At 44.1% G+C, this 17,098-nt stretch overlaps 2 protein-coding genes and 1 long non-coding RNA gene across 8 annotated transcripts in view; 2 read left to right on the top strand and 1 right to left on the bottom strand.

Moving 5' to 3' along the window:
- Nucleotides 1-1,054, top strand: part of smarcal1 (SWI/SNF related, matrix associated, actin dependent regulator of chromatin, subfamily a-like 1) — a 16,430-nt gene extending 15,376 nt beyond the window's left edge. Inside the window, exon 17 of the mRNA XM_061840722.1 lies at nucleotides 634-1,054. Coding sequence (XP_061696706.1) covers nucleotides 634-720 — 87 coding nt within the window. The 3' untranslated portion in view covers nucleotides 721-1,054. The remainder of the gene's footprint in view (nucleotides 1-633) is intronic.
- nme9 (NME/NM23 family member 9) lies at nucleotides 875-12,599 on the bottom strand. 6 transcript variants are annotated; one of them, XM_061840724.1, is made up of 17 exons: nucleotides 12,399-12,598; nucleotides 12,082-12,139; nucleotides 11,804-11,907; nucleotides 10,774-10,845; nucleotides 10,588-10,704; nucleotides 10,316-10,397; nucleotides 10,137-10,222; nucleotides 9,968-10,060; nucleotides 8,317-8,471; nucleotides 7,027-7,223; nucleotides 5,387-5,531; nucleotides 5,212-5,319; nucleotides 3,404-3,555; nucleotides 3,179-3,323; nucleotides 1,939-2,171; nucleotides 1,790-1,840; nucleotides 875-1,007 (listed from the first exon to the last, which is right to left on the bottom strand). In XM_061840724.1, exons 1-17 carry the CDS (start codon nucleotides 12,429-12,431, stop codon nucleotides 970-972), a joined length of 1,869 nt encoding a protein of 622 aa, XP_061696708.1. In that variant the 5' UTR covers nucleotides 12,432-12,598; the 3' UTR covers nucleotides 875-969. The 6 variants fall into 6 exon arrangements, with proteins under 6 accessions (XP_061696708.1, XP_061696709.1, XP_061696710.1 ...); XM_061840725.1 differs by having other exon boundaries at nucleotides 10,137-10,219; XM_061840726.1 differs by lacking the exon at nucleotides 5,212-5,319 and having other exon boundaries at nucleotides 12,399-12,599.
- Nucleotides 11,858-17,098, top strand: part of LOC133511795 (uncharacterized) — a 24,641-nt gene continuing 19,400 nt past the window's right edge. The window contains exon 1 of the long non-coding RNA XR_009798036.1: nucleotides 11,858-12,174. This is a non-coding gene — a long non-coding RNA (uncharacterized LOC133511795). The remainder of the gene's footprint in view (nucleotides 12,175-17,098) is intronic.

Genomic DNA, 17,098 nt, shown 5'->3' with positions numbered 1-17,098 from the left:
GATATTTTAAAATTTTAATTCACATAAGCAAGTCAGATTCAGAATTTAAACCACAAATAATAGTAACAATTTGTGGAACATACCTCGCGGCCGCCTTATATGGTCCTCGCGGACTGGCGTTCGATCGCGGGGACTGCGTTGGTGACCCCTGATTTCGAGACTACAGAGGGACTAGATTTTAAGCCAAACTGGATATTTTCAGCCATCCGTCCATTTTCTTCGCCGCTTATCCTCACAAGGGTCGCGGAGAGCGCCGGAGCCTATCCCAGCTGTTGACGGGCAGGAGGCGGGGTACACCCTGAACTGGTTGCCAGCCAATCGGAGAGCACATGGAGACAAGCAACCAGTCGCGCTCACAATCACACCTAGGGGCAATTTAGAGTCCCACGCATGCAAACTCCACACAGGCGCGTCCGGGATTGAACTCGGGACTTCAGAACTGTGAGGCCAACGCTTTACCCAGCTGCACTGGATATTTTCTGGAAGCAAAACTGACAGTATTGTAATTGGAAATTGCTGGTCTGTGTGCGGCTTATTATTTTCTTACTTTCCGGGGGTGCTATTAAGGTTTTTTGGAAGGGGTGTGGGACTTATTGTCGGATCTGGTGTCTAACGTTCTTTTTTTGAATGCAGGATCCCAGTCAGAGGAGCATCGCCGAGATGTTCGCGAGGTCTTTCAATGAGGACGACGACGACGACGCGGAGGCAGGAGGCCAGTAAGGAGATTTCACTTTTATGTTAAGGGGGGGAAAAAAGTTCATGTGACTGATAAAAGACTTGAGAAAGAGTTGCATCTTTTTACTCCTTAGAGAAAATACAAAATACATCTGTATAATAATTCAAAACCAGGCTGAATACTGTAATGTGACAATTTGTTGTTGACATTTGCTCCAATTTTAAACATGATAAAGAGAAGTTCTGTTCCAGGGGGCATTTTCAGGTTGACAACTGTGAATCTTCTTTGACTTGTTAAGCTGGACTGTGAGGATTTGATTCGTGTGTGTCACCTAAGTCGGAAGGAGAAAATAAGGTCAATAAAGTCATTTTATCGTCATTGTTCGTACGTCTTGGAATATACTTGCACATGCTGGCTACGCTGCAAATTTTAAGCAGAATAATAAACGAACTTGAATACATCTAACGTTGTCCGAAAAAAACTGAGTGTGGTTTTCTTGCAGAATTCTCCATTCAGTTCTGTATTCTGGGCTTTATTATTTCAAATATTACTAATAAATAATTAAATTTTTTTTGTATAGGTCACATTCTGACCACATTGTCTATTGTTAAAATGTAAAGTTCAGTGAAAGGGTGGAGCCACTTTTTTCATTTTACTTTACAATAAATAAGTCAATAAATCCAATCGGTATTAAAATTGGTAAAAGTCAATATTGATGATTTTCTATTTTTGGCAGTTTTTCAAATATTCAAATATATAAATATTAAATAAATAAATAAATTTTTTGTATCGGTTTTTATGTTTCAAGTACAATTCACAAATCATACCTATAGTCACATTACCATATATATTGTATTTTTTTTTTGTTTCTAGAATAAATTCTTAATTCATTGTATCAGTTAAAAAAATTGAATTAAATAGAAATTCAATTTTGTTTAAATTACCAATTACATTGAATTTAAATTATATTTAAAATAAAAATTGTAAATTGTTATTCTGAAACAAAAATGCATATTGAGCCTTTATAAATATAACCAAATTAACCAAAAACAATACAAATTTTAAGTTAACACCGTTTATGATGCTCTTATGAAGATATTGCATTATGAATACCTTCATATTGTTGCTTCTGTTCATCCAGAGTGGCTTCATTTGAGTGTTCATCTGCATGGGAAGAAGATAAAAATTTGAAGCAATTGAAAATGAGCCCTAAATACACATTTGGTTAAATCAGTTGTGCGACAGGCACGTCACGTTGTAACCTGAAGTTTCGGTGATCCCGGTTGGTTCACCGAAGATGGACTGGATCTCCTCCTGGGCGCGCTTCCGGCTCGAGGAGCCGTGCACGGAGTTGCGGAGGACGTCGAGGGCCAGGCGGGCCCTCAGCGAGTCGGGAAACTCCGCCTTTGCTCGGTCCGGATCCGTGGGACCCATGGTGGCTCTCCACTCCTCCACTGCGTTCTCCTTTTCCAGGATCATCACCACACTGGGTCCGCTGACACGGGAAGACGCAGAGGTCACGTGGACAGCTTTGAATGTGACCCTATAGTATTACTGGAATGAACTACAGTGGGCCACTTCTTTAGTTGGGGGCGGGGGCGGGGGGGATCCTAGCCTGTGCCACATACACAAAGTGTCATGTATGAAGTGCTGCCTGGGTTGAGCAACACAGGATGTGAGTATTTTGTTGTCTACATGTGTTGCGACACCGACACTATTTGTTAGTCCATCTATGGGTTTTGCTGTTGTTAATTCAGTTAAATGGGCCTTATTAAGGCAAAGCTTGTTGGTTTGATTCTTGATTTCATAATTTGACAGTAAACTTGAACTGGAAGTGGCATTAAACAGCCTCGGGCTTCTTTTATGAAGTTGAACTGCCAAAATGCTGCTTGTCACGAAGCGGGTTGGCTAACTTGAGTTCACTGCCACCGTATATTGCTAACGGCAAATTTTTACTCGCAAGTGAAAGCAGAAGATGCGTCGAACGTTGGCACATGTCTCGAAAAACTCGTATGTCGTATTTCAAGGCACCACTGTACTATGGTTGTTGATCCTCGGGGGATGTGACAAACGCGCGTCGCAGACAAAACACTGGCAAACTCTTTGAAATGGTGAGGTGGGAAAAAATGCTCGCCTCTTTTAAGTAACAGGAGTAAAACAAGTCGTATGCATTGTGCTACACAAGCTCGGAATGATGTTGAGGGGAGGTGACGCCAAAGTCTGAAGTGGTCTGCGCGCTCATCCCTCAGTCCGTTCTTTCGGAGCCGTTGTGTAATAGCGAAGTAGAAGGGAGCGCGAGAGGGTCACTGAAGCGGAAGATGATTCCACATCTTAAATGAGCTGTAGAGGAAGAAAAAAAAAAAGCGAGCGACTTCCTGGCCGTCTGCCTGAGGCGAGCTGCTGCTTATAAAAGAGCTTAAAAATTTGTTGTGACAGTGCCAAGTGGCGCCTTTGGTGGTGTTCCTCTGGAGGGGGCTGGGGGGGGGGGGGCGATCAACTAACCTACACATGAACTCCACCAGCTGGCTGAAAAAAGGCTGCTTCCTGTGCTCCTTGTAAAATCCTTCAGCCGTCTCCCTGGAAAGAAGCTTCTCCTCCAGTCGCCTGATGGAGAACCCTCTGTCGCGGATCTCCTGCAAAATCTTGTCTGGAGGGGGTGGACAGGGGGGGGGGGGTGAATATGGCCCCAACACGAGAGTGACGTGATGTTTTTCTTTGACGCGGAACCTTTGTGTTGGTCCACGGCGTCTGGTTTGATGACGGCCAGCGTTTGCTGCACGGGGAAGAAGAAGCTGATTTCCCCGGAGGCCTCCTCAGGAGACTGACTTCCGTGCAGCTGGTTGACCGGATCGCCTTCCGCGGAAAAACGGGCCCTGAGACTGGAAGTCACACAGGAGGTCGTTCCACGGTTACAATGAAGTTGCTGAATGTATTTCATCGTGTTACACAACAGCATTGGGAAGGCCTTGAACAACTCCAGTGGAAATAGTCTTAAAGGATTTGTGATGGGGAAAAAAAATGAGCAAGCTCAATCATTTCAAAATAGATGTGGTTGCACAAGTGTGTACACCCTCTCCTCACTGTGGTGGTTGCTGTATTAAGGGATCACATTCAAACTCGGATGTTTAACGAGAGTGAGAACCGATGGTCCCTCTTATTTTTGACACGTCTGAGCAAACGCGCTAAGCCCGTGAGCGCCCCCTTTGACCACTGTGAGCAACATCAGACGTACGCACTTTGGTCAGATCAGTGTTTTCCATTGAAGTTACGTGGCTCATTAAAAGGTTCAGATTACATTCCCATCAGAACATTTTTAAGAAGAATTTTGTGTTTTTGAAAACTTACAGTGAAAATGTCAACAAACAAAAAAATACACTACAATACAAATAACAAGCTAGCTATTAACTGTAAATTTGAAATGTCGCTTCCAACTTTGTTTCATTTTTTTATAACCCACAATGATATCCCTGTCTGTTTTTCTTCTTGTAAAACTGAATTATTGCTTGCAGAATATCTTTCGCAGTGCACGTTGAAAGCTGAATGATGCTCCAAAACAGTTTTTAGTTTATGTTGCCTCCTATGTTCAAAATACAGAATTAGCTTTTTGTGCACTGTATCGCCTGTGCTTTCATCCTCGATCAGGCTGTGCCAATGTGGAATTTTAATATTATACACCATCTCATCCTGCACTTTCTACTTTGGCTTCAGACCAGACCTTTCTCACTCAAAAAAAGAGAAAATCTCATCCAGTTTCACCACTTTTTCTTCTATTATTCACATGCCCGGGTGTTTGTAATTATGTGTGTACCCCTTTACGAGCGGAGGGGACGGTGTCAGGTAAACTAGGAAGTAGAGTGTGTGGCCTGGTGTGGCTAAGCAGCAGTTCTTTGTGAGAGGCAGTGTGCTGCCATGTTTAAAAAAAAAATGGGGCTGTAGTTCACTGCGCTGGACCTATTTTCCTCTGGGCTGAGAGTGTGCGACAAGTGCGCAAATGCGCAGTTGCGCAGCTTAGAAGGAACATTGGTGAGAGCACACCTGCCCTCGTCTAAGGCCTGAGTTCCAGCTGACCAAAAATTTCACCCCGGCTCCATCTGTGTTTGGGAGATTTTGTGTTTTTCTTTGGCTTTTTTAAAAAATTTTTTATGAAGGACACATCATGGATTTTATGTAAGACAATATTAGGATGCAAGACTGCATACCTTACTCAAGGTCATAGAGCAGCAAACATCAGCAGATGAATCGAGGTTTTTTTTTTTGGTGCTTTTTCTTTGGCTTTTACAACCCAAAGGACTGCTATCGTGGGTGACATCATGTCTTAAGACTGCATAACACAGGAGTTTGACCAATCACTTTTTTTCCAGGTTTTTGTGGATTTGAGAAAAAATTGTTTTGAAATGCAAACAAATCCGGCATCACTGTAACCTTTGCGCTTGACAGGTTCCCTTACGCTCTATTTTTTTTAGCGTTTTGACAGGAGAACAGAGTTTACCTAATTAAAAGTAAAATATATATATATATATATAGATATATTTCACCATTCAGGATCCTCTTCCTTGGCTCTTCTGAGGTCAGAAGGACCGAGCATGTTCTTCCAGTGCCGTACGGCATCTTCTCTGGTGAGAACCAAAGCTAGCACCGGTCCTCTGTTGTGGACATGCACATGATGAGTCGTCGTCTTATCAATATTCGTCAGCTGCGTGTTGGATTTACCTGGTCATGCTTTGCAGCAGTGCGGGGAAGTCGTCGTCCTCAACGCGATGTTTGTAAAACTCTCGAGCTTGTTCTTCCGTTAGCGTCACCTCTCTTTGTAAGGACAGCTGGAAGCCTGATTTCTTGATGTGTGTCAGAATCTCCTCTAAAGAGACAAGACATCAAATAAGTCATTCGATAAAATTGCAGAAATCAAATAAAAACATAAATTTGGTGTGTCGTAATCCTATTCTACTTCGAAACAGTGTGCACTGAACCCGGTTTATTCCCGGTTTGTATGTTCAGCAGGAGCTCATCCTAGCCTGGATGGTTAGCGGAAAGTTTTTAATCTTTGATACTTGTGTACATATTTGCTCGTCTCAGTGACTGACAGTCCGTGGGAAAATATATAAAGTGGCAGTGGCAGAGATTTTCCATCAACTTTTCTTTTGTAATTAATTTGAGTTATTCCAATAAATGATGCAGCTTTAACGTATATGCACACGTCAGGTCATTTTTTTTTTTAATCGAATCAACTGTCAGTCAATTCTTGTTCATGGTAATATTATAGTTATACCATAATTTCTGGCCTATAAACCGCGACATTTTTCAAATGCTTTCAACCCTGTGGCTTATGCGGCTAATTTGCGTTTTTTCCTAACGGCCGCAAGGGGGCACTCTAGCGGAAAAGATAAGAGTGAGTCTGGTGGAATATATGTGCTGAGGAAGTGACGTTTACCGGTATTTTTTTTTTTTTTGAACCGACCCTGTTAGCACTGTGCTAGCGTGTTGCTGCTATGTTACTGACGTGTCTCAGTGATTTTTACCAGTATATTATTTTTAACCGGCCCTGTTAGCGCTGCACTAGCGTTAGCGCTGTGCTAGCGTGTTGCTGCTGTGTAACTGCCGTGTTAAAGGGATTTTTACCGGTATATATATATTTTTTTAACCGGTCCTGTTCGTGCCACGCTAGCGTTAGTGCTGTGCTAGCGTGTTGCTGTTGTGTTACTGCCACATCTCAGTGATTTAGATTTTTTTTTTTTTTTTTACGGGCCCTGTTAGTGCTGTGCTACCATGTTGCTACTGTGTAGTTGCTGCGGCTGTTTGTTTTTTTACCGGTATTTTTTTTTTTTTTTTTTTTTACCGGCCCTGTACGTGCTACCGTGTTGTTGCAATGTTAAGCTGAACTAACGTAGTAAAACTTCGTAAACTTTTTCTGTGTACCGTCTGTCTTTGCAAATATCTCTTCAATGTGGGATTCATTGTGGGCGCTTGTGGCTTTTACACAAGTGCAGCTTATGTATATACCAAACGGTATTTCCTTAACAAATGTACTGGGTGACGCTTATAATCAGGTGCGCTGTGGAGGCCGGAAATTACAGTAGTTTGAAATTGTGTTTTGTGTGTGGTCTACAATTAAAACTGTTCATAAGAGAATGGAAGATTTTCAGTAGGGGATGTCAACTGCTTGCGTTTTTTTTTTTTTTCTCGCAAGCGTTTACTGTACTGCAGACAGGCAGTAGATGTTGTTCACTTGGTGGATTCGCGTGATGTACTGTACTGCGCCATTTCCATGATGCATAACAAGCACCTTTTAAGGTCTGCACGGCCGCAAGCACACGCACAGACGCGTGCTTTGTTTATTTGCCTCGGACCCCCACCTCTGTCTTCCCTGGCAGCGAGAGGCCGGATGAGTGCCAGCGTCCTCTCCACACGCTCTTCCTCCGCATCCCGCGCCGTTCCCGGGACCGAGCGCGGGTCGGGGAAGAAGAAGGCGAGCTCCCTGCCGGCCTGATTGGCGTCCTCGCTGCCGTGCACAGCGTTGAACGGCGTCCGCGTGCCGTATTGCGCGCGCAAGCTGTCGGCGCCCGGGAAGCGGGGGGGAGGGATGGGAAATGAGAGAAGAGCAGATGGCGGCTCGGCTGGCGCTCGGGCCGCGGACGGGCGTCATGTTTGGGTGTGTCTGGTGGAGCAGACGGCTCCTTTTGCGGTGCGGAAATCTGACGTTCGTCCACACTGGTGCTTGTACATCCGAGTGGACAATTATTCGATATTTCAAAGGCACGACGTGTTAAGACATTCTATCCCAGCGTTTATTGAGCCAAGGCGCATATTTAAAAAAAACTAAACAAAACATACAGCACTGCACCAAATAATGTCATAAAAATATAAAAGGTAAGCCCTGCCTATTCCCCATCACTATTCATGAACGACAATAGTGTTTTACAATACTTGCTTTCTGGTGAGCCTTTCCTCAGCTATTCGCCGAAAAACCTATCGCAGTTTTTGTGCTCTTTTGAGAATACTCAAAGACGTACGTCCCAGGTGTCAAACTTGAGGCCCGGGGGCCAGATCTGGCCCGCCACATGAATTTATGTGGCCCACGAATCCAAATCTAGAGTGTCAATTTTCATGATTCTTGTAAAAATCTGTACCAAAATATCAAATTGTCATATATCATAAATGATAAAGTTAAGATATGACAAGCATTTTTGTGTCACCAAACGTGAATAGTAGAAAAACACATTACCCTTGATTTTGGATTCCAAAACTAGTTCATAAATTGATGTAAATATGATGAGATGACTAAATATTTTTGTTTCACAATCCCAACGGCCCTCTGAGGGAAACCGGAACAACAATGTGGCCTGTGAGGAAAAATGAGTTTGACACCCGTGACGTACGTACTCTACGTTCACTGAAATGTAGGCCTGTTTAATTTAACGTAAAGCTATTCTGTTGGTGGGTACACAGGTTATTAATACCTTTTCCCATCAAGTGGTAGCGCGTGTAATTGTCGTGCCAGTCACTTATGTTCTTCCCGTAGATAGATGAAGAGAGACGCGTTATTTGTAATAAATCATTTATAGACTCGTGAATAAAAAAAAAAATGTGATCATTTGCCGTGGCACGGTCGTCGGGATTGTGCCGCACAATTTTCGGCGTCTCACCTCTCCGGCTTGCGACGCCTGGCTTCGTCGACGTCTGCCGGGCCGATGAAGCGGAGCCAAGCTTCCACCGCGTCCGACGAGTTGTCCGGCTTTGACAGCACCAGAATGTGCGAGGGCCCGCTGGACATGGACTGCACCAGATCCTCAAAACCATCCTACATGTCACATGCACACAAAAACAAGAGACCAGAAGACATCCATTACGGTAGGTCGGAATTTTCTTCTAAAAAGTATACTTTAATGCTTAATAAATTTACTTTCACTTTTTGAACCAAACTGAATGTCCTTTTGATTCATTGAGATGTGCCTATAAAGAGTAAATACTGTTAATTTCCAACTTTTTTTCACACTCTTTCAACCCTGCGGTTTATGCGGTGATGCAGCTAATTTGTGCATTTTTTTTTTTTTTTCCCCCAAACGGCCGCAAGGGGGCACTCGAGCGGGAAAGGTAATAGTGAAACCGGTGGAATATATGTGCCGAGGAAGTGACTTTTACCAATCCAGCCCTGTTATCGCTGCGCTAGCGTGTTACTGCCCTGTCTCAGTGATTTTTACTGGTATGTTTTTTTTGCTTGGTTTTTTTTTTTGTCAGTGCGGCGCTAGCGTTAGCGTGGTGCTAGCATTAAAATTAGCACTGCGATGCTAGCATTAAACTGTGTACCGTCTTTCTTTGTTAATATGACGTGTTTCAATGTGGGCACGAGCGGCTTTTACACAGCTGCGGCGTATGTGTGTACCAAATGGTATTTCCTTTACGAATGTACTGGGTGAGGATTATAACCAGGTGCGCTTTATAGGGCGGGAATTACGGCAGTATTCTGAAGTGAAATACTCATTGTGTACTTGTAGTGTCCACTTCAGCAAATTCAATAAGCAAACCCAACAAAAAGTGATATTTTAAGCTTAGTTTGGTTGATATGAGTTCTTAAATAAATATTCACATGGGAGGAAAAAAAAAACCTGACACTTCAAATTTGTCTGCATTTCAACACTCATCTGCAAAGTCTGTACATATTTTCTGTGGGGGGGGGGGGTGTATTTTCCTTTGTGAGTAATTTATAAGCAGATGAAATATGCAGCAATTTGAGAAATACTAAATATTCCAGAAAGGTATTTTCTTCAAATATGGACTTAACCCTCTCTGGACCAAATAAAATTTTGCAGCGAGAAAAATCTGATACTTTCAGAAAATGATACTCTGGACTTCAAATTTTCGATGATCTTAAACCTGTTGCAAATTTGCAACCCCTGCCCAGAAAATGTCCAACTAGACAGAAGACCGGTAAGTACTTCTGCCCTTCGTTATGTTGTGAAAAAACCTCTCTTACCACTATGCCCCACCCAAAATATACTGTACATCAGTAAAATAATAACTCGGCAGGGCGACTTGATATTTCCTTTAGACCAATTCATGCCATACCACAGGAAGACGTGGGCTCTGCTCCAGTACATGCCGTGCCCCAATTAGGTACCGGATGCGTGTAGTCTAGGGTACTGCAATATCAGTATTTTTATTTCTCATTTACCAGTCTTTCAATCCTATATACTTCAATCTAAGATCCATGAAATGAAAATTCAGATGGAAATTGTTTTTTAAAAAGTGTAAATCCAGTCTGCAAAGTGGCTTTTGTTCTTTGCTGTAGCACATTACCTCCGTGGCTTTCCGCTGGTAAAATTCTCGAGCCTGGGCCTCGGTCAACGTCCGCTCACCTCGGGCCAAGATCTCGAACCCTGCGTCTTGAATCTACCCGGCGACGTGACGACGGCAAAAATGAATTTCTGACAGCGAGGTGGCAAATGAGCACGCGGGGGTGGCGCACCTTCGTAATGATCTCGTCAGCCTCGCCCCGAGCAACGGCGTCTGGTTTGATGACGGCCACGGTGTAGGATTTACTGGCAGGAACTGCTGAAATAATGAGCGACCGAGAACGAGAGCCATTAAGGAGGGTTCGTGTCGGTGCAGGGGTGAAGACATAAAAAAATATTATTTCCAAAGTACCTATTATGCCGTCTCCACCCTCAGAAAGCTGATGGCCCCCCTGCTCGACAATCTCATCAAGCGCAAGTTCATTATCTACAACCTGGAAGGCACATAAGACGTACTCGAGAGCTATTCCATTATCCGCGTACACAGTTTTTTAAATTAATTTGAAATCCCATACGGAGTTAGTGATTTGATTGCAAAATACTTATGAATACATTTCTCACTCCCTACAGTGGAACCTCTCGAGAGTGGGGACTGACAACTGTTCACGTTGCAGCTCACGTTACCACTTTGCGTTGTCCGCCATGTTCCAGCACTAACTTCTCCTTGGCCAGCTGGTCCACGATCATCCTCTGAAGGAGGGGCGCGTCGGCCCCCCGCAGCACACCCACCAGCTGGCCGCCCTGCGACGCAGCCCTCGCCGTCAGCGCCGTACGAGACCCTTTAAACGAGCGCCGCTCGGTCGGACTCACCCCGTAGAACAGGAAGGTGGGCTCGCATTTCCCTCGATACTTCCGCAGCGCATCGATGCCGTCGGCCTCGGCCTGTACGTGCACAATTTTCGACGCCTCGGTTTGAATTCAAGCATTTCCGCTGAGCTTGTGCGACGTCATACTTTTGTTGTGACCCACAAGCGTTTACAGTCTCAAGAATCCAGTAATTTTTTTTTGTAGCAATTAAGCTGTTTTACCCTAGAAAATTGGTTAGAAGTTAAAATGTATTTATCTGATTTTACTATTAAATTATTTTGACCTTTAGGATTGCCCTGTCAGGGGTCACTGCAGTGACTCACTTTTCATTAAATAATCTGATTTATAGACATCAAAAATATTAGTAACATTATTTGATGATTACAATTAAATTAGTGGCGGCACGGTGGCCCAGCTGGTAAAGCGTTGGCCTCACAGTTCTGAGGGTTCGATCCCGGCCCCACCTGTGTGGAGTTTGTATGTTCTCCCCGTGCCTGCGTGGGTTTCCTCCGGGCGCTCCGGTTTCCTCCCACATCCCAAAAACGTGCACATTAATTGGACACTCTAAATTGCCCCAAGGTGTGATTGTGAGTGCGGCTGTTTGTCTCCATGTGGCCTGCGATTGGCTGGCGACCAGTTGAGGGTGTACCCCGCCTCCTGCCCGCCGACAGCTGGGATAGGCGACGGCACTTCCCGCGACCCTCGTGAGGATAAGTGGCAAAGAAAATGGATGGATAGAAATTGGTTAGAAGTTAAAATGTATGCATCTGTCTAATTTTGCTATTAAATTATTTTGACCTTTTCTGTCAGGGGTCGCCGCAGTGACTCACATTTGATTAAATAATGTGTTGATTTATAGACTTTAAAAATGTTAGTAAAATTATTTGATGAGTACAATTGCATTATTTAAATTGCATTGTATTTTATTTTATTTTTTTTAACCAACCTGGCCCATCTTTCCATTTTCAAGCTCAAATGTAGTGGTTGAACATGAAATTTTGTCCGTTCCTGATCGACACGCCGAAATGCTTACTGTGGCGAAATGTAACAGGTCGTCCCCGAGTTCATTGTTGATTTTTCGCAGGAGGCTGATGACAGCTCGACAGGGGCCGCACCAGTGCTGGTACACGTCGACTACTACGGTGCAGACAAAAAGAGGAGGAGGAGCGTTGCACTTCCAACGGTGACCACTCGGGGTCGCCAGAGTACAACAAATTAAAGTTGGAACGGCTGACAGGTCCGTTCACGATCCCCGACTAATTTTGTTACGCACTTAGAAGACTCAAATGGAATAAAGTTAACGATTCCTACCCGTTAATCCCTTTGTTGCAAGAACCTCCTCCCACTGCTCTTGATTAGTGGCGGAAACCTGCGGTGGAAAAAGGCGAAAAGAAGAAGAATGAAGTAAGTACTACTCAGTCCTGCTAAAAAAAACAAATTCTATAGAATTTGTACAGAACAGCTTGTTCTGTAATACTTTGGCTGTGATTTTCTATACAATTTCTACAGAACCAAAGAATTTCTATCGGACTTGGGCCCTAAAGTTCTTCAGAAATGTTCGATAGATTTTTTTGAGCAGGGATGGTTGACTGAAAATATTATTGTTTAGTAGAATCTGTTCATCGTACCTGCAAAATAGTTTCTTTCCTCTTGGCTGTCATTTTACTAAACAGAAGAAAATTGTATAGACGAGAAAAATTATGTGTAGTGTGTCTAAAAAGCGACGAAAGTGTAATTCAGATACGTAAAATGCGTGCGTCGAACGAACAGCGAGTGCGACTTTGCTAACGCTCGTGCTGACTTTACAGTTGCTAGGCAACGACACGGCGTTTCCGGTGTTGCCGTAAAATGCCCGAAATCTTTTTTTTTAAAAAAATGCGAAATACCTGAGAATTTTTAAAATTTTCATTATAGCTGCTATTTTGTACTGTCCGTTCAGCTGGAGGATAAAGGAATAAATGAATGATGATAAATAAAATAGCATGAGTATGTTCAGTACACTTAATGGCCACCAGAGGGCTCAATTGTTTAAAAAAAAAAACGAGTCATGTTGACCACCCATCTATCCATTTTCTGAGCCGCTTATCCTCGCAAGGGTCGCGGGAGTGCTGGAGCCCATCCCAGCTATCTTTTCTTATTCTTCTTCTTTTCCTTTCGGCTTGTCCCGTTAGGGGTCGCCACAGCGTGTCATCTTTTGCCATCTTAGCCTATCTCCTGCATCTTCCTCTCTAACCCCAACTGCCCTCATGTCTTCCCTCACCACATCCATAAACCTTCTCTTTGGTCTTCCTCTCGCTCTTTTGCCTGGCAGCTCCATCCTCAGCGCCCTACCACCAATATAGTCACTCTCTCGCCTCTGAACATGCCCAAACCGTCGAAGTCTGCTCTCTCGAACCTTGTCAGCAAAACATCCAACTTTGGCTGTCCCTCTAATGAGCTCATTCCTAATCCTATCCAACCGGCTCACTCCGAGCGAGAACACCAACATCTTCATTTCTGCTTCCTGTTGTTTCTTCACTGCCACCGTCTCTAATCTGTACATCACCACTGTTTTGTAAACTTTGCCCTTCATCCTAACGGAGACTCTTCTGTCACATAGAACACCAGTCACCTTCCGCCAGCTGTTCCAACTTGCTTGGACCCGTTTCTTCACTTCCTTACCACACGCACCGTTGCTCTGAATTGTTGACCCCAAGTATTTGAAGTCATCCACCCTCGCTATCTCTTCTCCCTGTAGCCTCACTTTTCCCCCTCCACTTTTCTCATTCACGCACATATATTCTGTTTTACTTCAGCTAATCTTCATTCCTCTCCTTTCCAGTGCATGTCTCCATCTTTCTAATTGTTCCTCTGCATGCTCCCTGCTTTCACTGCATATCACAATATCATCCGCGAACATCATGGTCCAAGGGGATTCCAGTTTAACCTCATCTGTCAGCCTATCCATTACCACTGCAAACAGGAAGGGGCTCAGAGCTGATCCCTGATGCAGTGCCACCTCCACCTTAAATTCCTCTGTCACACCTAAGGCACACCTCACCATTGTTCTGCTGCCATCATACATGTCCTGTACTATTTTAACATATTTCTCTGCCACACCAGACTTACGCATGCAGTACCAGAGTTCCTCTCTTGGTACTCTGTCATAGGCTTCCTCTTGATCCACAAAGACACAGTGTAGCTCCTTCTGACCTTCTCTGTACTTTTCCACTAGCGTCCTCAAGGCAAATAATGCATCTGTGGTAGTCTTTCTAGGCATGCAGCTATCTTTTTCTAGATGTTCTAAATATGCCATTCCTCTCAGAGTTAAAGAAATGCAAATCCAAAACCCAGCTCTTGTACCCTATGAATAGGTTTCCAATTACGCCATCTTGTGTGTCATAGAGCTGGGAGAACACAGGTGATAGGTGTCGCAAGAAGTTGTTTTTTTTTCCTATCGTTAATTTATCCGATTGGTCTCGGGGTGGTGGTGGCGATGTCATTGGAAACCTATGCATACCTTTACCATCTTGAAAAAAATGTTTTAACAGTATATAAACTGTTCGGTTCACACATCCATTTAGCAATTCTGAGTTTGGGGACTTGTGTTCCATTTGCATGTTCTCCCCATGCTTGTGTATTTATGTATTTATTTATGACAGCTTAATGAAGCTTCCTCCCGCATTTCAAAAACATGCACGTCAGCTTCATTGATTACGGTTGCCTTTATGTACCCTGCGATTGACTGGTGATCATTCCGGAATGTGTTTGCTCAAAGTCAGCCGGGACGGGCTGCGGCTCACCTGTGATCCTAATGAGGACAGGCACCATATAAAATGTAAATTTAAAGTTATGTGAAATTGCATTTTACAGATTATGCAGTGTGGTAAATGATCGAGAAAGGCTAATTCCAGGACTCCTTGTAGTAATTTGACACAATTCTAATAATTCAAAAAAAGGACGTCTGTCTGGTTATGAAGAAACGAATTGATTGAGTGATCGACCCGGGCAACAGTCTGAGTTGGCCGTTCCGGGTCGTAACATTCATCCCAATCAACAGCAACTCCGTGTCAAAGGAAAGAGACGTGACGTTTGCAGTGGAATTAATAATTTAACGTGAATTGGCCCCGACGGGAACTGGGTCATCTCAGGAAGCGGGGGCTTCCGAATGATGCGCTTGCGATGCGGCGAAGTTCTCCGACATTACGGCGCGAAGCTGTGATGTCGTTTTGAGGGATGGATTGGAGGCAGGTCGTGCCGCGGTGCCGCTTGACTGACGGCTGATGGAGAGAAAACTCGTCGAAAGCGACGCAGGTGATGGACAGGAAAGAGCCCCGCGTGGCAGCTTGTGATTGAGGTCAGGGAGCTGCAGGAGTGGAAAGAATCAAGCAAAAGTGTGGCTTCATTTGTCGGGAAATCACAAGTTATTTTTTCATTTTTATTTTTATGGGAAGCTTCACAACATTTATACTCTTTATCCAAGCTACATATTTGGGTCACTTGTTGTACAAGCAAAACCTACACTGGCTAATTAGCGCTCGGTTTGTCTCCTCCGGGTTGACACACTTATTTTCTTGAAAAAAGGCCCGTCTGGACGCCTCGGGCAAAAATTGAGCTCATTTCACTCAATAGCGCACGAGATTTTCTTGTCACATCCTACAAAATAAAGCCCTATATTACAAGTACCGTAATTCCCGGCCAACAGAGTTCAGCTGGTTATAGCCCTCACTCGGTACATTTGTAAAGGAAATACCATTTGGTACGTACATACGCCGCAGCTGTGTAAAAGCTGCAAGTGTCCACATTGAAACACGAGATATTTACAAAGACGGACGGTACACAGAGTGTAACGCTAGCGCCGCCGCGCTAATGCTAACGCTAGCGCCCCACTAACAGGGCCGGTTAAAGGAAAAAAAAAAAAAAACATTCCGGTAAAAATCACTGTGGCACGGCAGTAACATGCTAGCGCACAGCTAACAGGTCCGGTGTGACGGTCAGAGCGCTCAACCGTGCTGAAAAGGACGGATTAATGCGCATAGAAGTTTTTTGATTTTTTTTTTTTTTTAATTTTTCTAGTTTTTCTACATCCATGCCAATCTGAAACTTCCCCATCGATGGTTCTTCTACATATTCCTTTTCGCTCCGCTTTTGCGTGTTCTTTTTCGCTCCATGTGCATTTCGCTATGGGCGTCTCACAAAGCCGAACACAGCGAATGAAAGAATACAGAACCAAATGCGAACGTATTGTTTGTTGTTGTTTATTTATCAAAAGGAAAGCACGTTCCAGCATTGAACAAGAATGAACAGAGGATTATTCGGGTGATATGACACTTTCACTATCCCAAATGTGCCTTCATGACTGAGCTGACTTAACTGACATTCGGATTTGTTTCTGTATTTTTTCATTCGCTGTGTTCGGCTCTGTGCGACGTCCGTCGCGAAATGCACGCGGAGCGAAAATGAACACGCGGAAGAAGCATGGATGGGGAAGTTTCAGACTGGCACAGATGTGGAAAAAGTAGAATAATTCCAAAAATTCTACGCGCATGCGTACTAACCTGAAGAAGACCTTTCAGCACTGGGAACGCTCAGACAGTCACACCGGACCGGTAAAAGTCACTTCCTCTGCACATATATTCCACCGGTTTCACTCTTACCTTTTCTGCTCGAGTGCCCCCTTGAGGCCGTTAGAGAAAAATGCACAAATTAGCCGCATCGCCACAGGGTTGAAAGCGTGTGGAAAAAAGTCGCGGTTTGTATCACGGTATAACTGCAGGATTTTCAGGCATCGTGAGCGACGCAGTAACTCATCTGAATGTCCGGGAATTTGGCCAAAATGTTCCTCTGAGGTCATCTAAATTCAGTCACGCGTGGCGGCACACGAGCGACTTGGGCGTAATGAGCACCAGGAGTTATCAGGATTGACAGCGAGTGTTCCCCCCCCCCCCCCCCCTTTCTCGCCCTTTTCAGCGACAGAGTTGGAAATTGGAAGGAGGTGGAGGAAGGCGGTGCACGCATCGCTGTCCTGGTTGTCCAGCATGGGCGAGGTGACAAAAGGTCGATGTAGGGGTGGGGGAAAAAAAAGGTGAACTGCATCTAGATTATTAAAAAAGATGTTTGGGTTTCCTTTGCCGAGTTTTGCTTCAGCCCCAATGTCAAAAAGGCTCACGTTAGCTTCATTGACGCCCTAAATTGTCGTTGGGTGTGAATGTTTGTCAATACTTTTACGAGGTGTACCACAGGGGTCAGTATCGTGTCCAAATAATTAGCGCGATTAGCAGATTGCTAATCCGTACCGCATCCCATTAGTCGCGCGTTATTCGGAATCAAGGTCGTCTAACGCAATTTA

This window comes from Syngnathoides biaculeatus, chromosome 14 (assembly GCF_019802595.1).
Source record: "Syngnathoides biaculeatus isolate LvHL_M chromosome 14, ASM1980259v1, whole genome shotgun sequence".
Taxonomy (NCBI): Eukaryota; Metazoa; Chordata; class Actinopteri; order Syngnathiformes; family Syngnathidae; genus Syngnathoides; species Syngnathoides biaculeatus.
This window is presented reverse-complemented; position numbering and strand designations above follow the sequence as displayed.

Bases quoted from the DNA above. Each gene is read 5' to 3' on its own strand.
- nme9 (XM_061840724.1), bottom strand. From the start codon at position 12,431: ATGACAGCCAAGAGGAAAGAAACTATTTTGCAG. The intron at 10,061-10,136 runs GTGCGCCACCCC...GTCGCCGGGTAG, and splicing joins CTGACGAGATCATTACGAAG to ATTCAAGACGCAGGGTTCGA. The intron at 7,224-8,316 runs GTGAGACGCCGA...GGGCGCCGACAG, and splicing joins AGGCGTCGCAAGCCGGAGAG to CTTGCGCGCGCAATACGGCA.